At 44.3% G+C, this 14,254-nt stretch overlaps 1 protein-coding gene across 1 annotated transcript in view; it reads right to left on the bottom strand.

Moving 5' to 3' along the window:
* Nucleotides 1-14,254, bottom strand: part of NPAS2 (neuronal PAS domain protein 2) — a 249,044-nt gene that overhangs the window by 77,252 nt on the left and 157,538 nt on the right. Inside the window, exon 5 of the mRNA XM_055539452.1 lies at nucleotides 3,996-4,087. Coding sequence (XP_055395427.1) covers nucleotides 3,996-4,087 — 92 coding nt within the window. The remainder of the gene's footprint in view (nucleotides 1-3,995; nucleotides 4,088-14,254) is intronic.

Below are 14,254 nucleotides of genomic sequence, written 5' to 3'. Positions count from 1 at the left end.
CAGTGCCATTCCCTGGGGTCCGACGGGCTCTGTCCTGGGTTTCATCTTCATTTAAAAAAGGAAACTCCTATCATGAAGACACGGCATCTGGATTCCTCATGCTCCCTGCAGTGGCTCTGAACAAGGGAGGGGAATGTGCAGCTGGGATGGGATGCATCCTATGGAGAAGCTGCATCCTGGAAAATGAGAGCATCATCCCATGGGGACCATCGCAAGGAAGGCACAGGAGGCTCCTGTCACCCATCACCTGGTCTGTGACTCCTGAGGAGCAAAAGGGTGGAAGAGGAGCCTAAGACAGTCAGAGACAAATCTAAAGTTCTAGTTGGAGGGTCTCCCAGATGCCTCAAAGATGCAATTTACCCAGAATGCCTGCTTGTTTTACAGGCTTAATTTGGGGTCCAATTCACTTATGTAGCATGATTTCCTTTAGACTGGCTTCAAAGAGTCTACACTAGGAGCGGAGGAAAGTGCATAATGCATATCCATACAAATCTAAACTCTTCTTTTTCTAGAAATTTCAGCCTTCTAAATCTCACTTCAGCCCCAACTGTCATCTCTAAAATAAAGACTGTTATAAGAGAAAAGGAAGGACATTACATAATAACCAAGGAATCAGTCCAAGAAGATACCACAATGGTAAACATATATGCACGCAATACAGGAGCACCTCAATATATAAGGCAAATGTTAGCAAACAGAAAAGGAGAAATGGACAGTAACACAATAATAGTGGGGGACCTTAACACTTCACTGACATCAACAGACAGATCATCCACATGGAAAATCAATAAGGAAGTATGAGCCTTAAATGACACATTAGACTAGGTGGACAGAATTGGTGTTTACAGAGTACTCCATCCAAAAGCAGCAGAGTACAATTTTGTTCCAAGGTCACTTGGAACATTCTCCAGGACTGACCACATGCTGGGCTACAAAGTGAACCTCGGCAAACTTAAGAAAACTGAAATCCTGTCAAGCATCTTTTCTGACCACAACACCATGAGATCAGAAATCAACTATACACACACACACACACACACACACACAAAATCCTGCAAAAAACACAATTACAGGGAAACTAAAAAATTTGCTACTAAACAGCCAGTGAATCATTGAATAAATCAAAAAGGAAATAAAAAATACCTAAAGACAAATGAAAATGAAAACACAACAATCTAAAAACCTATGGGACTCAGCAAAAGCAGTTTGAAGAGGGAAATTCATAGAGATATGAGCTTACCTCCAGAAACAATAAAAATCTCAAATAAACAACCTAACCTTACATCTCAATGGACAGGAGTTTAAGCAAACTCCAGGAGACGGTGAAGGACAGGGAAGCATAGGGTGCTGCAGTTCATGGGGTCACAAAGAGTCAGACACGACTGAGCGGCTGAACAACCACCTCACACCTAAAGCAACTAGAGACAGAACAAATACCCCCAAAGCTGACAGAAGGAAAGCAATCATAAAGACCAGAGCAGAAATAAACAAGATAGAGACTAAGGAAACAACAGAAAAGATCAATGAAACTAAAAGCCCGTTCTTTGCACAGATAAACAAAACCTATAAACCTTTAGCCAGATTCATCAAGTAAAAAAGGGAGAGGGACCAAGGCAATAAAATCAGAAATGCAAAAGAAGAAGTTACAACTGACTCCACTGAAATACAGGCCCCCATGAGACTACTATAAGAAACTACATTTTTAACCTTATAAAAATCTTGTTTCCTCAAACACCTTTGATACCTTGAAATTCCCTTAGGGGCGGGGAGGGTAGAATGTGCCACAGGCTTCCAAGAGTGTTATGTGCTATAGGGTTATATGTTTTAATTACTTTTCCCTAAGAATTAGGAGATAAAACGATTTCTGTGAAATAGCATAATGATACATTAATTCAACCTTGTATATCACAAGCTGCTCTAAATTTAACATACTTAAAATGCATTGCTTCTGGAGAAAGTTCTGTATTTTCTTTAAATATAGTTCACATGCAGATTTAAGTATCTTTCATCTCATGCAAATGTTCATTAATGCGTTTATATTTCATAATATTTGGACAGCTTCATTCTGGCATTTTCTTACTCGAGTAACTTTCTGTTTTCTGCAGTTAATCTATGTAAATTAAAGTTTATATCAGTCTTATATAGGCATAGAAGATGAGATCTAGAAAGCTGGAGCTCAAAGAGTCACCTTCTAATACCCTGCCGGGAACCAGTGACACAGCAGCATCTAACTTCTTTTGACTGAATCCATCCACCCCAGCTTTCTTCTTCTACTTCAAGGGCTCAGACACACCACCTCTGGGGCTTTCTCTATGTCCACCATGCTATCTGAACACTCCAGGTCTTATCCCTAGTTTAGAAGTCAGAACCAGCTGGATGTTTTTACAGTGACTTATCCTCGTCTGGATAAGGATAGCATATGGAAAAGCAGAGACATTACTTTGCCAACAAAGGTACATCTAGTCAAGTGGTCATGTATGGATGTGAGAGTTGGACTGTGAAGAAGGCTGAGCGCCGAAGAATTGATGCTTTTGAACTGTGGTGTTGGAGAAGACTCTTGAGAGTGCCCTGGACTGCAAGGAGATCCAACCAGTCCATCCTAAAGGAGATCAGTCTTGGGTGTTCATTGGAAGGAATGATGCTAAAGCTGAAACTCCAGTACTTTGGCCACTTCATGCGAAGAGTTGACTCATTGGAAAAGACTCTGATGCTGGGAGGGATTGGGGGCAGGAGGAGAAGGGGACGACAGAGGATGAGATGGCTGGATGGCATCACTGACTCGATGGACGTGAGTCTGAGTGAACTCCGGGAGTTGGTGATGGACAGGGAGGCCTGGCGTGCTGCGATTCATGGGGTCATAGAGAGTCGGACACGACTGAGCGACTGAACTGAACTGAACTGATCCTCATCTGGGCTTCCCCAGTGGCTCAATGGTAAGGAACTCGCCTGCCAATGCAGGAAACACAAGATACGCGGGTTTGATCCCTGGGTCAGAAGATTCCCTAGAGGAGGGCAGGGCAACCCACTCCAGTATTCTTGCCTGGAGAATCCTCATGGACAGAGGAGCCTGATGGGCTACAGTTCACGGGGTCGCAAAGAGTTGGACATGACTGAAATGACTTAGCACACAGCACATCCTCATCTGTCCTGAGAAGTCTCACCCCTAGAGACACATGAGGCAGGCCAGGCACTCAGATCAGCCAGACTTCCTCCAATCCAGCCCAGCAGATGGGCACAAGCAATAACTTTTCAGAGAAATAAAAGTGCATTTCTCCGTACAGAGAGAGCACACTCTGGGGGCGTTGGGGGTGGGGTTGGCCATGTATGGTTGATACCATACACCATATTGATGAAACAGGACTTCAAGTTAAAAACATAATTTTAAAAGAAGACTTTTGCTTTCAAAATGTGTCCTACCAAGAATATATAATTGTTACATTGGGCTTCTCTGGTGGCTCTGAGGGCAAAGAATCTGCCTGCAATGAGGGAGACCAGGGTTCGATCCCTGGGTCGGGAAGACCTCCTGGAAAAGAGAATGGCTACCCACTCCAGTATTCTTGCCTGGAGAAGTCAATGGACAGAGAAGCCTGGTGGGCTACAGTCCATGGGGTCACAAAGGGTCGGACACAATAGCACACAGGCATATGCATATATATATTCTACATAAATACCCTCGCTCTCCCTACTGCCGCTCCTTCCCTGCCCGGCTCCCCTGTTAGGTGTCCTCTGGTTGGGAGGCTGGAGTGGGTCTGCCCTGCAGCCACCATGGCAACAGGACACATTCACACTGAGTTTGGGGATTCTGGCTTTTCCTGCCCAACTCGGTAGCCAAAACACACACCACAGCAGGCAGATTTTTTTCAAGAGTCTGTCTGTTCCCAGCCTTCCTTTCAGGGTCAAGAACAGTTGTTTACTTCGGGCACAGGGTCTTATCTGGAACAAGCAGCTACATTTTAATCCACAACCCATCAAGCTAATTGAAACGTGCATCTCACCTCCAACATCAGCTGGGTGAATTCTTCATTACTGAGGAATGAAGGCTTCCAGTCCGGCTGAATGTCACAGATTTCTGTTTGCGCTGAGACTTCTAAAAAAAAAAGCACAAACAAGCTTTTAGATGGAAAGACACCTAGAAACTGGAATTAAGAAATGACACGTGTTATTTCTATGCAATTTTGTATAAATGTGTAGTTTAATAAAAGAAGCTGATATAAGGACATATGCCACTCTGATCTCCAAGGATGGGGTACAGTGGAGATAATAGACCCTTGATGTTTTCTCCTTTTGACCTTTAATGAGGTCTCTGGGAAGACAGCACCCCACCCTCTGCACTGGGGGTAGTGCCTGCGATTAGCACATGGTACCTTGCCCTTGAATTTCTACGTGACAAAGCCCATCAGCAGCAGCCGGAGTCAGGTAGTTGCCACCTGAGCTTTCCTGGTGGCTTAGTCTGTAAAGAATCCACCTGCCGTGCGGGAGATGGGGGTTCCATCCCTGAATGGAGAAGATCCCCTAGAGAAGGAATGGGCAACCTACTCCAGTTATCAAGGCAACAGGAACAAGGACAGGGGTGGAGGGGCATGTCCTTAAGCTGCTTCTTCATGGTCAAGGCGAAACAAAATACTTCAGAGAGCTGGGATTTTAAAAATTCCAGAAACATCTTAAGGCACGAAGTTCCTAACCTACTGCGTTTGTGCAGACTGCAATGTACGTTTCAGCATTTCCAGTTACTGAAGTATAATTCGTCATACTTTGCTGCTTTGAAGGCCAGAATTTACTTTTCCTAAAACCTTCTGGGGTTAATCTGTACTTTGCCCGTTTCAAGTAACTACCTTTTTCACAAGATGTTATTCGTATTTGTAAATCTAATAGTCACTGGTCGACACAAGACTCTGTAAACACTCTCATTTTCCTGTCCTTTTGTGTGTTTTTTTTTTTCTTTACAATAGTTGATAGAAATTGTTTTTTTTCCTATTCATGATTTAGAAGAATTTCTTTCTGCTTCACAGCTTGGTAATTTTGTGTAAATTCTTAGCATTTTTGTCAAGTTTGGGAAAACACCAATCAAGTTTCTTTGCTAGAACTGCAAAATTTCAGGGCATTTCACCTTTTTTTTTTTTTTTTGGTTCACTGACTAACCTGCAATGCTCTTGCTTTGTTTTTTAATTTTTATAGAATTAAAAAACATTTTTTTTTATGTGGACCATTTTTAAAGTCTTTACTGAATTTGTTACGATATTACTTCTGTTTATGTTTTGGTTTTTTGACTACAAGGCGTGTAGGATCTTAGCTCCCCGACCAGGGATGGACCCCACTCCCACTGCATTGGAAGCTAACGTCTTCACCACTGGACTACCAGGGAAGTCCACAACTTTTATATAGTTTTTAAAGGTGACTTTCCACTTACAGTTATTTTAAAATCTTGGCTATATTCCGCACATTGTACAGCACATCCTTGAGCCTATCCTATGCCCCACAGTTCATCCCTCTCATACCTCCACCCCTTGATTGTCTGCCCCCGTCACTGGTAACCACCAGTTCGTTCTCTTTATCTGTGAGCCAGCTTCTTTCTTGTTATATTCACCAGTTTGTTGTATTTTTTTAGACTCTCTATATAAGTGATATCATACAGTATTTGTCTTTCTCCATCTGAATTATTTCACTTAGTATAATGCCCTCCAAGTCCATCCATATCGCTGTGTGCTAACTCACTTCAATACTGTCCAACTCTTTGCAGCCTTATGGACTGTAGCCCACCAGGCTCCTCTGTCTATGGGATAATCCAGGCAAGAATACTAGAGTGGGTTGCATGCCCTCCTCCACGGGATCTTCCCAAACCAGGGCTCGAACCCACATCTCCTACATCTCCTGCATTGGCAGGCGGGTTCTTTACCACTAGCACCACCTGGGAAGCCCCCATATTGCTGCAAATGGAATTAGTTCATTCTTTCTTATGGCTGAGTAATCGCCTGTTGTGTATATGTACCACGTAGTCTTTATTCATTCATCTGCCGATGAACACTTCGGTAGTTTCCAGGGATTCTAGCTCCCTGACCAGGGATTAAACCTGCACCTCCTGCATTAGAAAGCAGTATTAACCACTGGACTGCCAGGGAAATCCAAAGAATTCAGTGTCATAATCAAATCTCTGATTTTTCTCAGAGATGGCTGAGGAATAGGACGGGGAGACCACTTTCACAATAGAATGGGAAAGACTAGAGATCTCGTCAAGAAAATTAGAGATACCAAGAGACCATTTCATGCAAAGATGAGCACAATAAAGGAAAAAAATGGTATGGATCTAACAGAAGCAGAAGATATTAAGAAGAGGTGGCAAGAATACACAGAAGAACTATACAAAAAAGATCTTCACGACCCAGATAATCATGATGGTGTCATCATTCACTTAGAGCCAGACATCCTGGAATGTGAAGTCAAGTGGGCCCTAGGAAGCATCACCATGAACAAAGCTAGTGGAGGGGATGGAATTCCAGTTGAGCTATTTAAGATCCTAGAAGATGATGCTGTGAAAGTGCTGCACTCAATATGCCAGCAAATTTGGAAAACTCAGCAGTGGCCACAGGACTGGAAAAGGTCAGTTTTCATTCCAATCCCAAAGAAAGGCAATGCCAAAGAATGTTCAAACTACCCCATAATTGCACTCATCGCACACGCTGGTAAAGTAATGCTCAAAATTCTCCAAGCCAGGCTTCAGCAGTATGTGAACCATGAACTTCCAGATGTTCAAGCTGGATTTAGAAAAGGCGGAGGAACCACAGATGAAATTGCCAACATCCGATGAACCATCAAAAAAGCAAGAGAGTTCCAGAAAAACATGTATTTCTGCTTTATTGACTATGCCAAAGCCTTTGACTGTGTGGAACACAATAAATTGCAGAAAATCCTTAAAGAGGTGGGAATACCAGACCACCTGACCTACCTTCTGAGAAATCTGGGTGCAGGTCAAGAAGCAAGAGTTAGAACTGGACATGGAACAACACACTGGTTCCAAATAGGGAAAGGAGGACATCAAGGCTGTATAGTGCCACCCTGCTTATTTAACTTATATACAGAGTACATCATGAGAAATGCCAGGCTGGATGAAGCACAAGCTGGAATCAGGATTGCCAGGAGAAATATCAATAACCTCAGATATGCAGATGACACCACCTTTATGGAAGAAAGTGAAGAAGAACTAAAGAGCCTCTTGATGAAAGTGAAAGAGGAGAGTGAAAAAGTTGGCTTAAAACTCAATATTCAGAAAACTAAGATCATGTCATCTGGTCCCATCACTTCATGGCAAATAGATGGGGAAACAGTGGCAGACTTTATTTTTTGGGGCTCCAAAATCACTGCAGATGGTGACTGCAGCCATGAAATTAAAAGATTCTTGCTGCTTGGAAGAAAAGCTATGATCAACCTAGACAGCATATTAAAAAGTAGAGATATTACTTTGCCAACAAAGGTCTGTCCAGTCAAAGCTATGGTTTTTTCAGTGGTTATGTATGGAAGTGAGAGTTGGAACATAAAGAAAGCTGAGGGCCGAAGAATTGATGCTTTTGAACTGTGGTGCTGGAGAAGACTCTTGAGAGTCCCTTGGACTGCAAGGAGATCCAACCAGTCAATCCTAAAGGAAATCAGTCCTGAATATTCAATGGAAGGACTGATGCTGAAGCTGAAACTCCAATACTTTGGCCACTTGATGCGAAGAACTGATTCATTTGAAAAGACCCCGATGGTGGGAAAGATTGAAGGCAAATGGAGAAGAGGAAATAAATTTAAAAAATAAAAAGGAGAATGGGGACGACAGAGGATAAGAAGGTTGGATGGCATCACTGATGTGATGGACATGAGTTTGAGTAAGCTCTGAGAGTTGGTGATGGACAGGGAAGCCTGGTGTGCTGCAGTCCATTGGGTTGCAAAGAGTCGGATACAACTGAGTGACTGAACTGACTGAACTGAATCGAATCTCCACTGGCATTTGATGGGACAAATATTACAAGCTATAGGTGACTGGGCAGGATGAACAGAGCAATATGGTCCAAGTGGCTTCTAAATAGCAAGGGAAATACAGCCATATGGGAGCAATTTTTTAGGGAAGCGTTGCAATTAACAGTGGAAGCCCCAAATCCTACCATAGTGTAAGCTGTACATATGCCCTAGAACACCTGCCTCCCAATAGCTCGTGCTCCCTAGGAACCAGCAGGACAACGTTGGGCTATATATGGTCAAGGAAGGATCTAGAAAATGGAGCAGAAAGTAGGCTGGTGGGGTGACTATCACCCTGCCCAAGAGGGACATGTTTCCTTGCTCTGCTGTCCTTCCTACCCCATCCCTACCTTCTAAGGCAGACATCTGGAAGGGCAAGGGTGAGGACTGGGATTTGATGTTGGGAGAAGATGACATTGAACCAGCTGAGACTCACATAGGAAGAGGAAAGCACGCAAGTCAGCCTGGTCCTGTGGAAGTGACAGTTAGATGGCCATGAATAAGGCTACTCACTACGCCCTATTATTGACATAATTTAGAGGCTTCTCTTCTGTAATAGCTCTGGAAACCCACTCCGGTTTCCTTGCCTGGGAAATCCCATGGACAGAGGAGTCTGGTGGGCTACAGTCCATGAGGTCACAAAGAGTTGGACACGACTGAGTGACTGAGCATGCTCCTGTAACAGAGACTGATGGCACGTTTCCCTATGGAGAAACATGGTCAGATTCTCATTTTGATTTGGAATTACTTCCAGAAGTATGCATTCCAGGATCAAGGTTTATCTCCTAAACTGAGAAAACAGGGATGCTTGGCAGATTACTGATGAAAGAGCTAAGTTATTTTAATGACTACCTGCAGAGCTAACGGAGAAGGCAATGGCACCCCACTCCAGTACTCTTGCCTGGTAAATCCCATGGATGGAGGATCCTGGTGGGCTACAGTCCATGGGGTCGCTAAGAGTCGGACACAACTGAGTGACTTCACTTTCACTTTTCACTTTCATGCATTGGAGAAGGAAATGGCAACCCACTGCAGTGTTCTTGCCTGGAGAATCCGAGGGACGGGGGAGCCTGGTGGGCTGCCGTCTATGGGGTTGCACAGAGTCAGACACAACTGAAGCGACTTAGCAGCAGCAGCAGCATAGCTAAAGTATCACATGGTCTCCCTTCAGGATGAAGGCAGAAAGTACACCAAAATCCACAGTTCTGGGCCTCCCTGGTGGCCTAGTGGCTACAAGTCTGCCTGCCAATACAGGAGAAACGGGTTCAATCCCTGATCTAGGAAGATCTCGCATGCCATGGAGCAATTTAGCCTGTGCATATAAACTACTGGAGAAGGAAATGGCAACCCATTCCAGTATTCTTGCCTGGAGAATCCCATGGACAGAGGAGCCTGGCAGGCTACTGTCCATGGGGTCGCAAGAGTCGGTCACAACTTAGCGACGAAACCACCACCACCACCACATCAACTACTGAGCCCACGTTCCTAGAGCCTGTGCCCGGCAACAAGAGAAGCCACTGCAATGAGACGCCCACACTGCAGTGAAGAGTAGCCCCCGCTCCCAACTAGAGGAGGCCCTTGTGCAGCAACGAAGACGCAGCACAGTCAAAAATAAATTAAAAACATGTATAAATCCACGGGTCTTAACCTTGACTGCATGCTGACTTCACCCGGGCATCTTTAAAAACATGGATGTTTAGGCCTGACCCAGGGGTGATCTGGTAGAAGGCGCTCCATCCCTACATCAGTCATGTTTGTCTATTTCTAGGGTATAAATACTTGGACCCTCACTGGTTTCAAGCTGCCAACATGATTTCAGTTGGCTTGCAAAATTCTTAAAAATTTAACAATCATCTTTTGCAAGTGGGTACAAACTGGCCCCAGCTCACAATCTGGGTTCCATCCCTAGACATTCTGATGTGTTAGTCTGTGAGGTGTGACCCAGTTATAAGTATTTTTAAAAGCTTCTTGGGTGATTCTAAGGGGCCACCAGGGGTGAGAACCAATAGTCTTAATGGCCACACTGGGGCTTCCCTGGGGGTCTAGTGGTTAAGAAGGGGACACAGATTCAATCCCCTCTGGTCTGGGAAAATCCTACATGCCACGGAGCAACTAAGCCCGTGAAGCTCAAGTGCCCTGGAGCCTGTGCCCGGCAATGAGAGAAGCCACTGGCGTGAGAAGGCCGCACACACCACAACAGAGCATAGCCCCCACTCACTGCCACTGGAGAAGGACCACGCAGGGCAACAAAGACCCAGCGCAACCAAAACATAAATGAATGAATAAGCAAATTAAAAACATAAATGGCCACACGAATGAATTGCTATAATGTGGCTATGATGTCTGTACCTAAAAAAGTCCCATACATCATCTGTCGTAGAGAAGCAGTATGGTTTAATGTTAAAAACTTGGGCTCTGGAGGCAGACCAGCCTGGTTTAGATTCTGTGCCTTCCTGGCTGTCTAGCGTTAATGACCTAACATCTTTATGCTTCAGTTGCCTCGTCTGTGAAATGGAACAAACTCAAAGGGCCACTATGAGGCTCCTATCAGTTATACCCTGGTGAATTACTCTTTGGGGCTTCCCTGGTGGCTCAGATGGGTAAAGAATCTGCCTGCAATGCAGGAGACCAGGCTCGATTCCTGGGTCAGGAAGATGCCTTGGAGAAGGGGATGGCTACCTATTCCAGTACTCGTCTGGAGAACTCTATGGACAGAGGAGCCTGGCGGACTACAGTCCATAGGGTTGCAAAGAGTTGGACACGACTGAGTGACTGACACTTTCACGAGTTACTCTCTGGAGGCCTTAAGCAACTCCTGCCTGGCTCAGGGTGAGCCCCAAACGAATGCAGATCATGCTCCTTAGAAGATGCCTGCAGAGTTCACAACCATTTGGATTATAAGTAAAGTTATTGCTTGTTTTTTGTTTTAATCCAAATTTTGGTCCAGCCACTATATCTCTTCATAAAATCTGTCATGGATTTTCTGTTTTCTTTTGTGTATGGGATAAGGATGAGGGAGATCTAGGGTTGATTCTGGTTGCATTTCAGTGGGTTGTGTGGGGTAGGGCTCAGTCTTATGAAAAAGGTGAGGTGGACACAGGAGCTCCAGGTGGTGGCAGGCTGAATTTCTGCTGACCCCTCCTCTCCAGCTTCCAGATCCAACAATTCTGTAAGTCCACAGTGGGCAGAGCCCAGCATAAATGTCACACGGATGAACTTGATCCCGGTTGTCCTATTTCTCAGTGACACTGACCCGGTTTGAGTAATTTGCACAAAATATCTTGGTAATCAAACCAACCTGCTCTTTCATTTAGCTAAATCATCATTTAGGACATATAACCATTCTGCTTAAACTATTAGGGGCAATCAAATGCTGCTGCAATACTTTATTCCAATCCCGGCTTGATTGTTCTCCCCCAATTTTTAACAAAAGCAATTAACATGTTCTTTACTCTCCCCTGGGCAGCTTTGTGGGGGGGCGGCAAAAAAGGAGGCTCGATCATTACTGTCACATTTGTAATAGGTATATACAATTATGACAGAAATAATAAAAGAATAACAAGTATAATGAAACTTTCTAGCATCCCAGCTGTGCCCTCTCCCATGAAATCATCTTGTCTGGGAAAATGTTCAGTGAAGGAGAAGCCTCATGGCAAGCACAGAGGAACTGTAATTATCTCCTCAATAATCTGACATTTCTGACTTCAATATGCTTGGTTGCTTGGTGTCATGATTAAGAAAAAAAAAAGAATTCTGCCCTTCTTGCTTGTTAATAGTTCCTAAATCCTCCCAACCGTTCTTAAATTTTTTGGTACCATCCACAGGCAAGCAGCAGCACACGGTGGGCAATGCTAGGAGTTAAAAGGGTTTGCGTGTGTGCTAAGTTGTTCTAATCATGTCCAACTCTTTGCAAGTCCATGGACTGTAGCCCACCAGGCTCCTCTGTCCATGGGGTTCTCCAGGCAAGAATACTGGAGTGGGTTGTGCTGACCTCCTCCGGGGGATCTTCTCGACCCAGAGATCAAACTCACGTCTCTTAAATCTCCTGCATTGGCAGCTGGGCTCTTTACCACTAGCACCACCTGGGGAGACCAAGAGGTAAAAGGGTCGAAGGGGAGTAAAATGGAGAGAGGATAGTTTGAGAAAGATGTAAATTCAAGGATGGATTCAAGTTGTACATTCATAGAATGGGATACTAGGTACCAAGGAAGAGGAACTAGCCATCGAGCTGGAAGCACACGGCTTCATCACACAAACATGATGTTCATAATATACGATTTCATCTGAATAAGGCTCCAACAGGGAAAAAAACCCATCTCTGGTATTAGAAGTCAGTCAGAGGGGACTTCCCTGGTGGTCCAGCGGTTAAGGATCTGCCTTGCCAATGCAGTGGACACAGGTTCAATCTCTGCTCCAGGAACTAATATCCTACATGCTGCGGGACAACTACGCCTGTGCACCAGAGTACTGAGCCCGAGCACCGCACCTCCTGAAGCGGGTATGCCTAGAGCCTGCGCTCTGCACCAAGAGGAGCCACCGCAATGAGAAGCCTGCACGCTGCGACGAAGAGTAGTCCCCACTCACTGCGAGTAGAGAAGGCCCACATGCAGCATCAAACCAGCAAAGAAAGAAAGAACAGGGAAGAGAGGAAGGAAGGAAGATAGAAAGAAAGCAGAAATTATCTTTGGGGAAAGCAGAGTTAAATAGGAGGGGCATCTACTGGGGAAGCTTTTATTTCGTGACCTGGCTGTTGGTTTCCTGGCTGCATTCACTCTGTGATGACTAATTCAACAATTCAGTTATGACTCTGTATTTTCTGTATGTGTGTTATACCTTTATAAAGCATCAAAAAGTTTTTTATTTTTTTAAAGTGGACTGCTGGGATAACTAGATAATCTTAGGTCAAAGGATAAGTTCTGACTCTCTCCCTTTTCCTATATACAAAAGAGTAACTCAAAATGGGCCAACTATCTAAATGTTTAATTTATGGCTTATATCTAAATGCTTAAATTATAGCTTAAAATTATAAAAGTCTGGCTCCCCTGGTGGGTCAATGCTTAAGAACCTGCCTGCCGATGCAGGGGACATAGGTTTGATCCCTGGTCCAAGAAGATCCCAAACGCCATGGAGCCACTAAGCTCAGGGGCCACAACTATTGAGCCTGTGCTCTGGAGCCTGCAGGTCGCCAGCTACTGAGCTCACGTGCAGCAACGACTGAGGCTGCGCACCCTGGAGCCCTGTGCTCCACACCAAGAGAAGCCCCCACAACGAGAAGCCACACACCACAACTACAGTGGCCCCCACTCTCCACTACGGGAGAAAGTCCACGCACAGCAACAAAGACCCGGTGCGAAAAAAACAGCAATAAATAAATATTTTAAAAAAGAAGTGAAAAGACAACTCACAGAATGAGGAATATATTTGCAAATTACATATCTGATAAGGGTCTAGTATCCAGAATGTATGAAGAGCTCTTACAACTCAGCAGCAAAAACATAAATAACCTGATTAAAAATGGGCAAAGGATTTGAACTGACATCCTCAAAAGAAGATGATACAAATTGCTATCAAGTCCATGAAAAGCTCAACATCATTTGGTACTAGGGAAATGCAAACCAAAACCACAATGAGATATCACTTCTCACCAACTAGGAAGGCTACAATAAGCACATACACACACACACACACACACACACACCTGTCAACAAGTACTGGTGAGGATGTGGAGAAACCGGAACCTTCACACACTGCTGTTGGGAATGTAAAACGGTGCAATTGCTATGGAAAACCATTTGGCAGTTTCCCTAAAACTTAAACACCGAGTTACCATTTGACCCAGCAGTTCCACTCCTAGATACATGCCCAAGAGAACTGAAGATTATATCCACTCAAAAATAAGTACAGGAATGTACACAGCAGCATTATTTAACAGCCCCAAAATGAAAATGCCCAAATATCTGTCAAAAGATAAACAGATAAATGAAATGGTATATCCATACAATGGAATATTATTTGGCCATAAAATGAAATGAAACACAGGCAGTTGCTAACATGCGGATGCTAAGTGAAAAAAGCTGGAAACAAAAGACCACATATTGTATGATTCCCTGTGTATGGGGTGGGTTTAGTCGCTAAGTTGTCTCCGACCCTCGCGACCTCATGGACTGTAGCCCGCCAGGCTCCTCTGTCCGTGAGATTTTCCAGGCAAGAATACTGGAGTGGGTTGGCATTTCCTTCTCCAGGGGATCTTCCCGATCTAGGGATC

Source organism: Bubalus kerabau, chromosome 11, assembly GCF_029407905.1.
Source record: "Bubalus kerabau isolate K-KA32 ecotype Philippines breed swamp buffalo chromosome 11, PCC_UOA_SB_1v2, whole genome shotgun sequence".
Lineage (NCBI taxonomy): Eukaryota > Metazoa > Chordata > Mammalia > Artiodactyla > Bovidae > Bubalus > Bubalus kerabau.
Note: the sequence above shows the minus strand (reverse complement) of the source record. Positions and strands in the feature narration are given on the sequence as shown.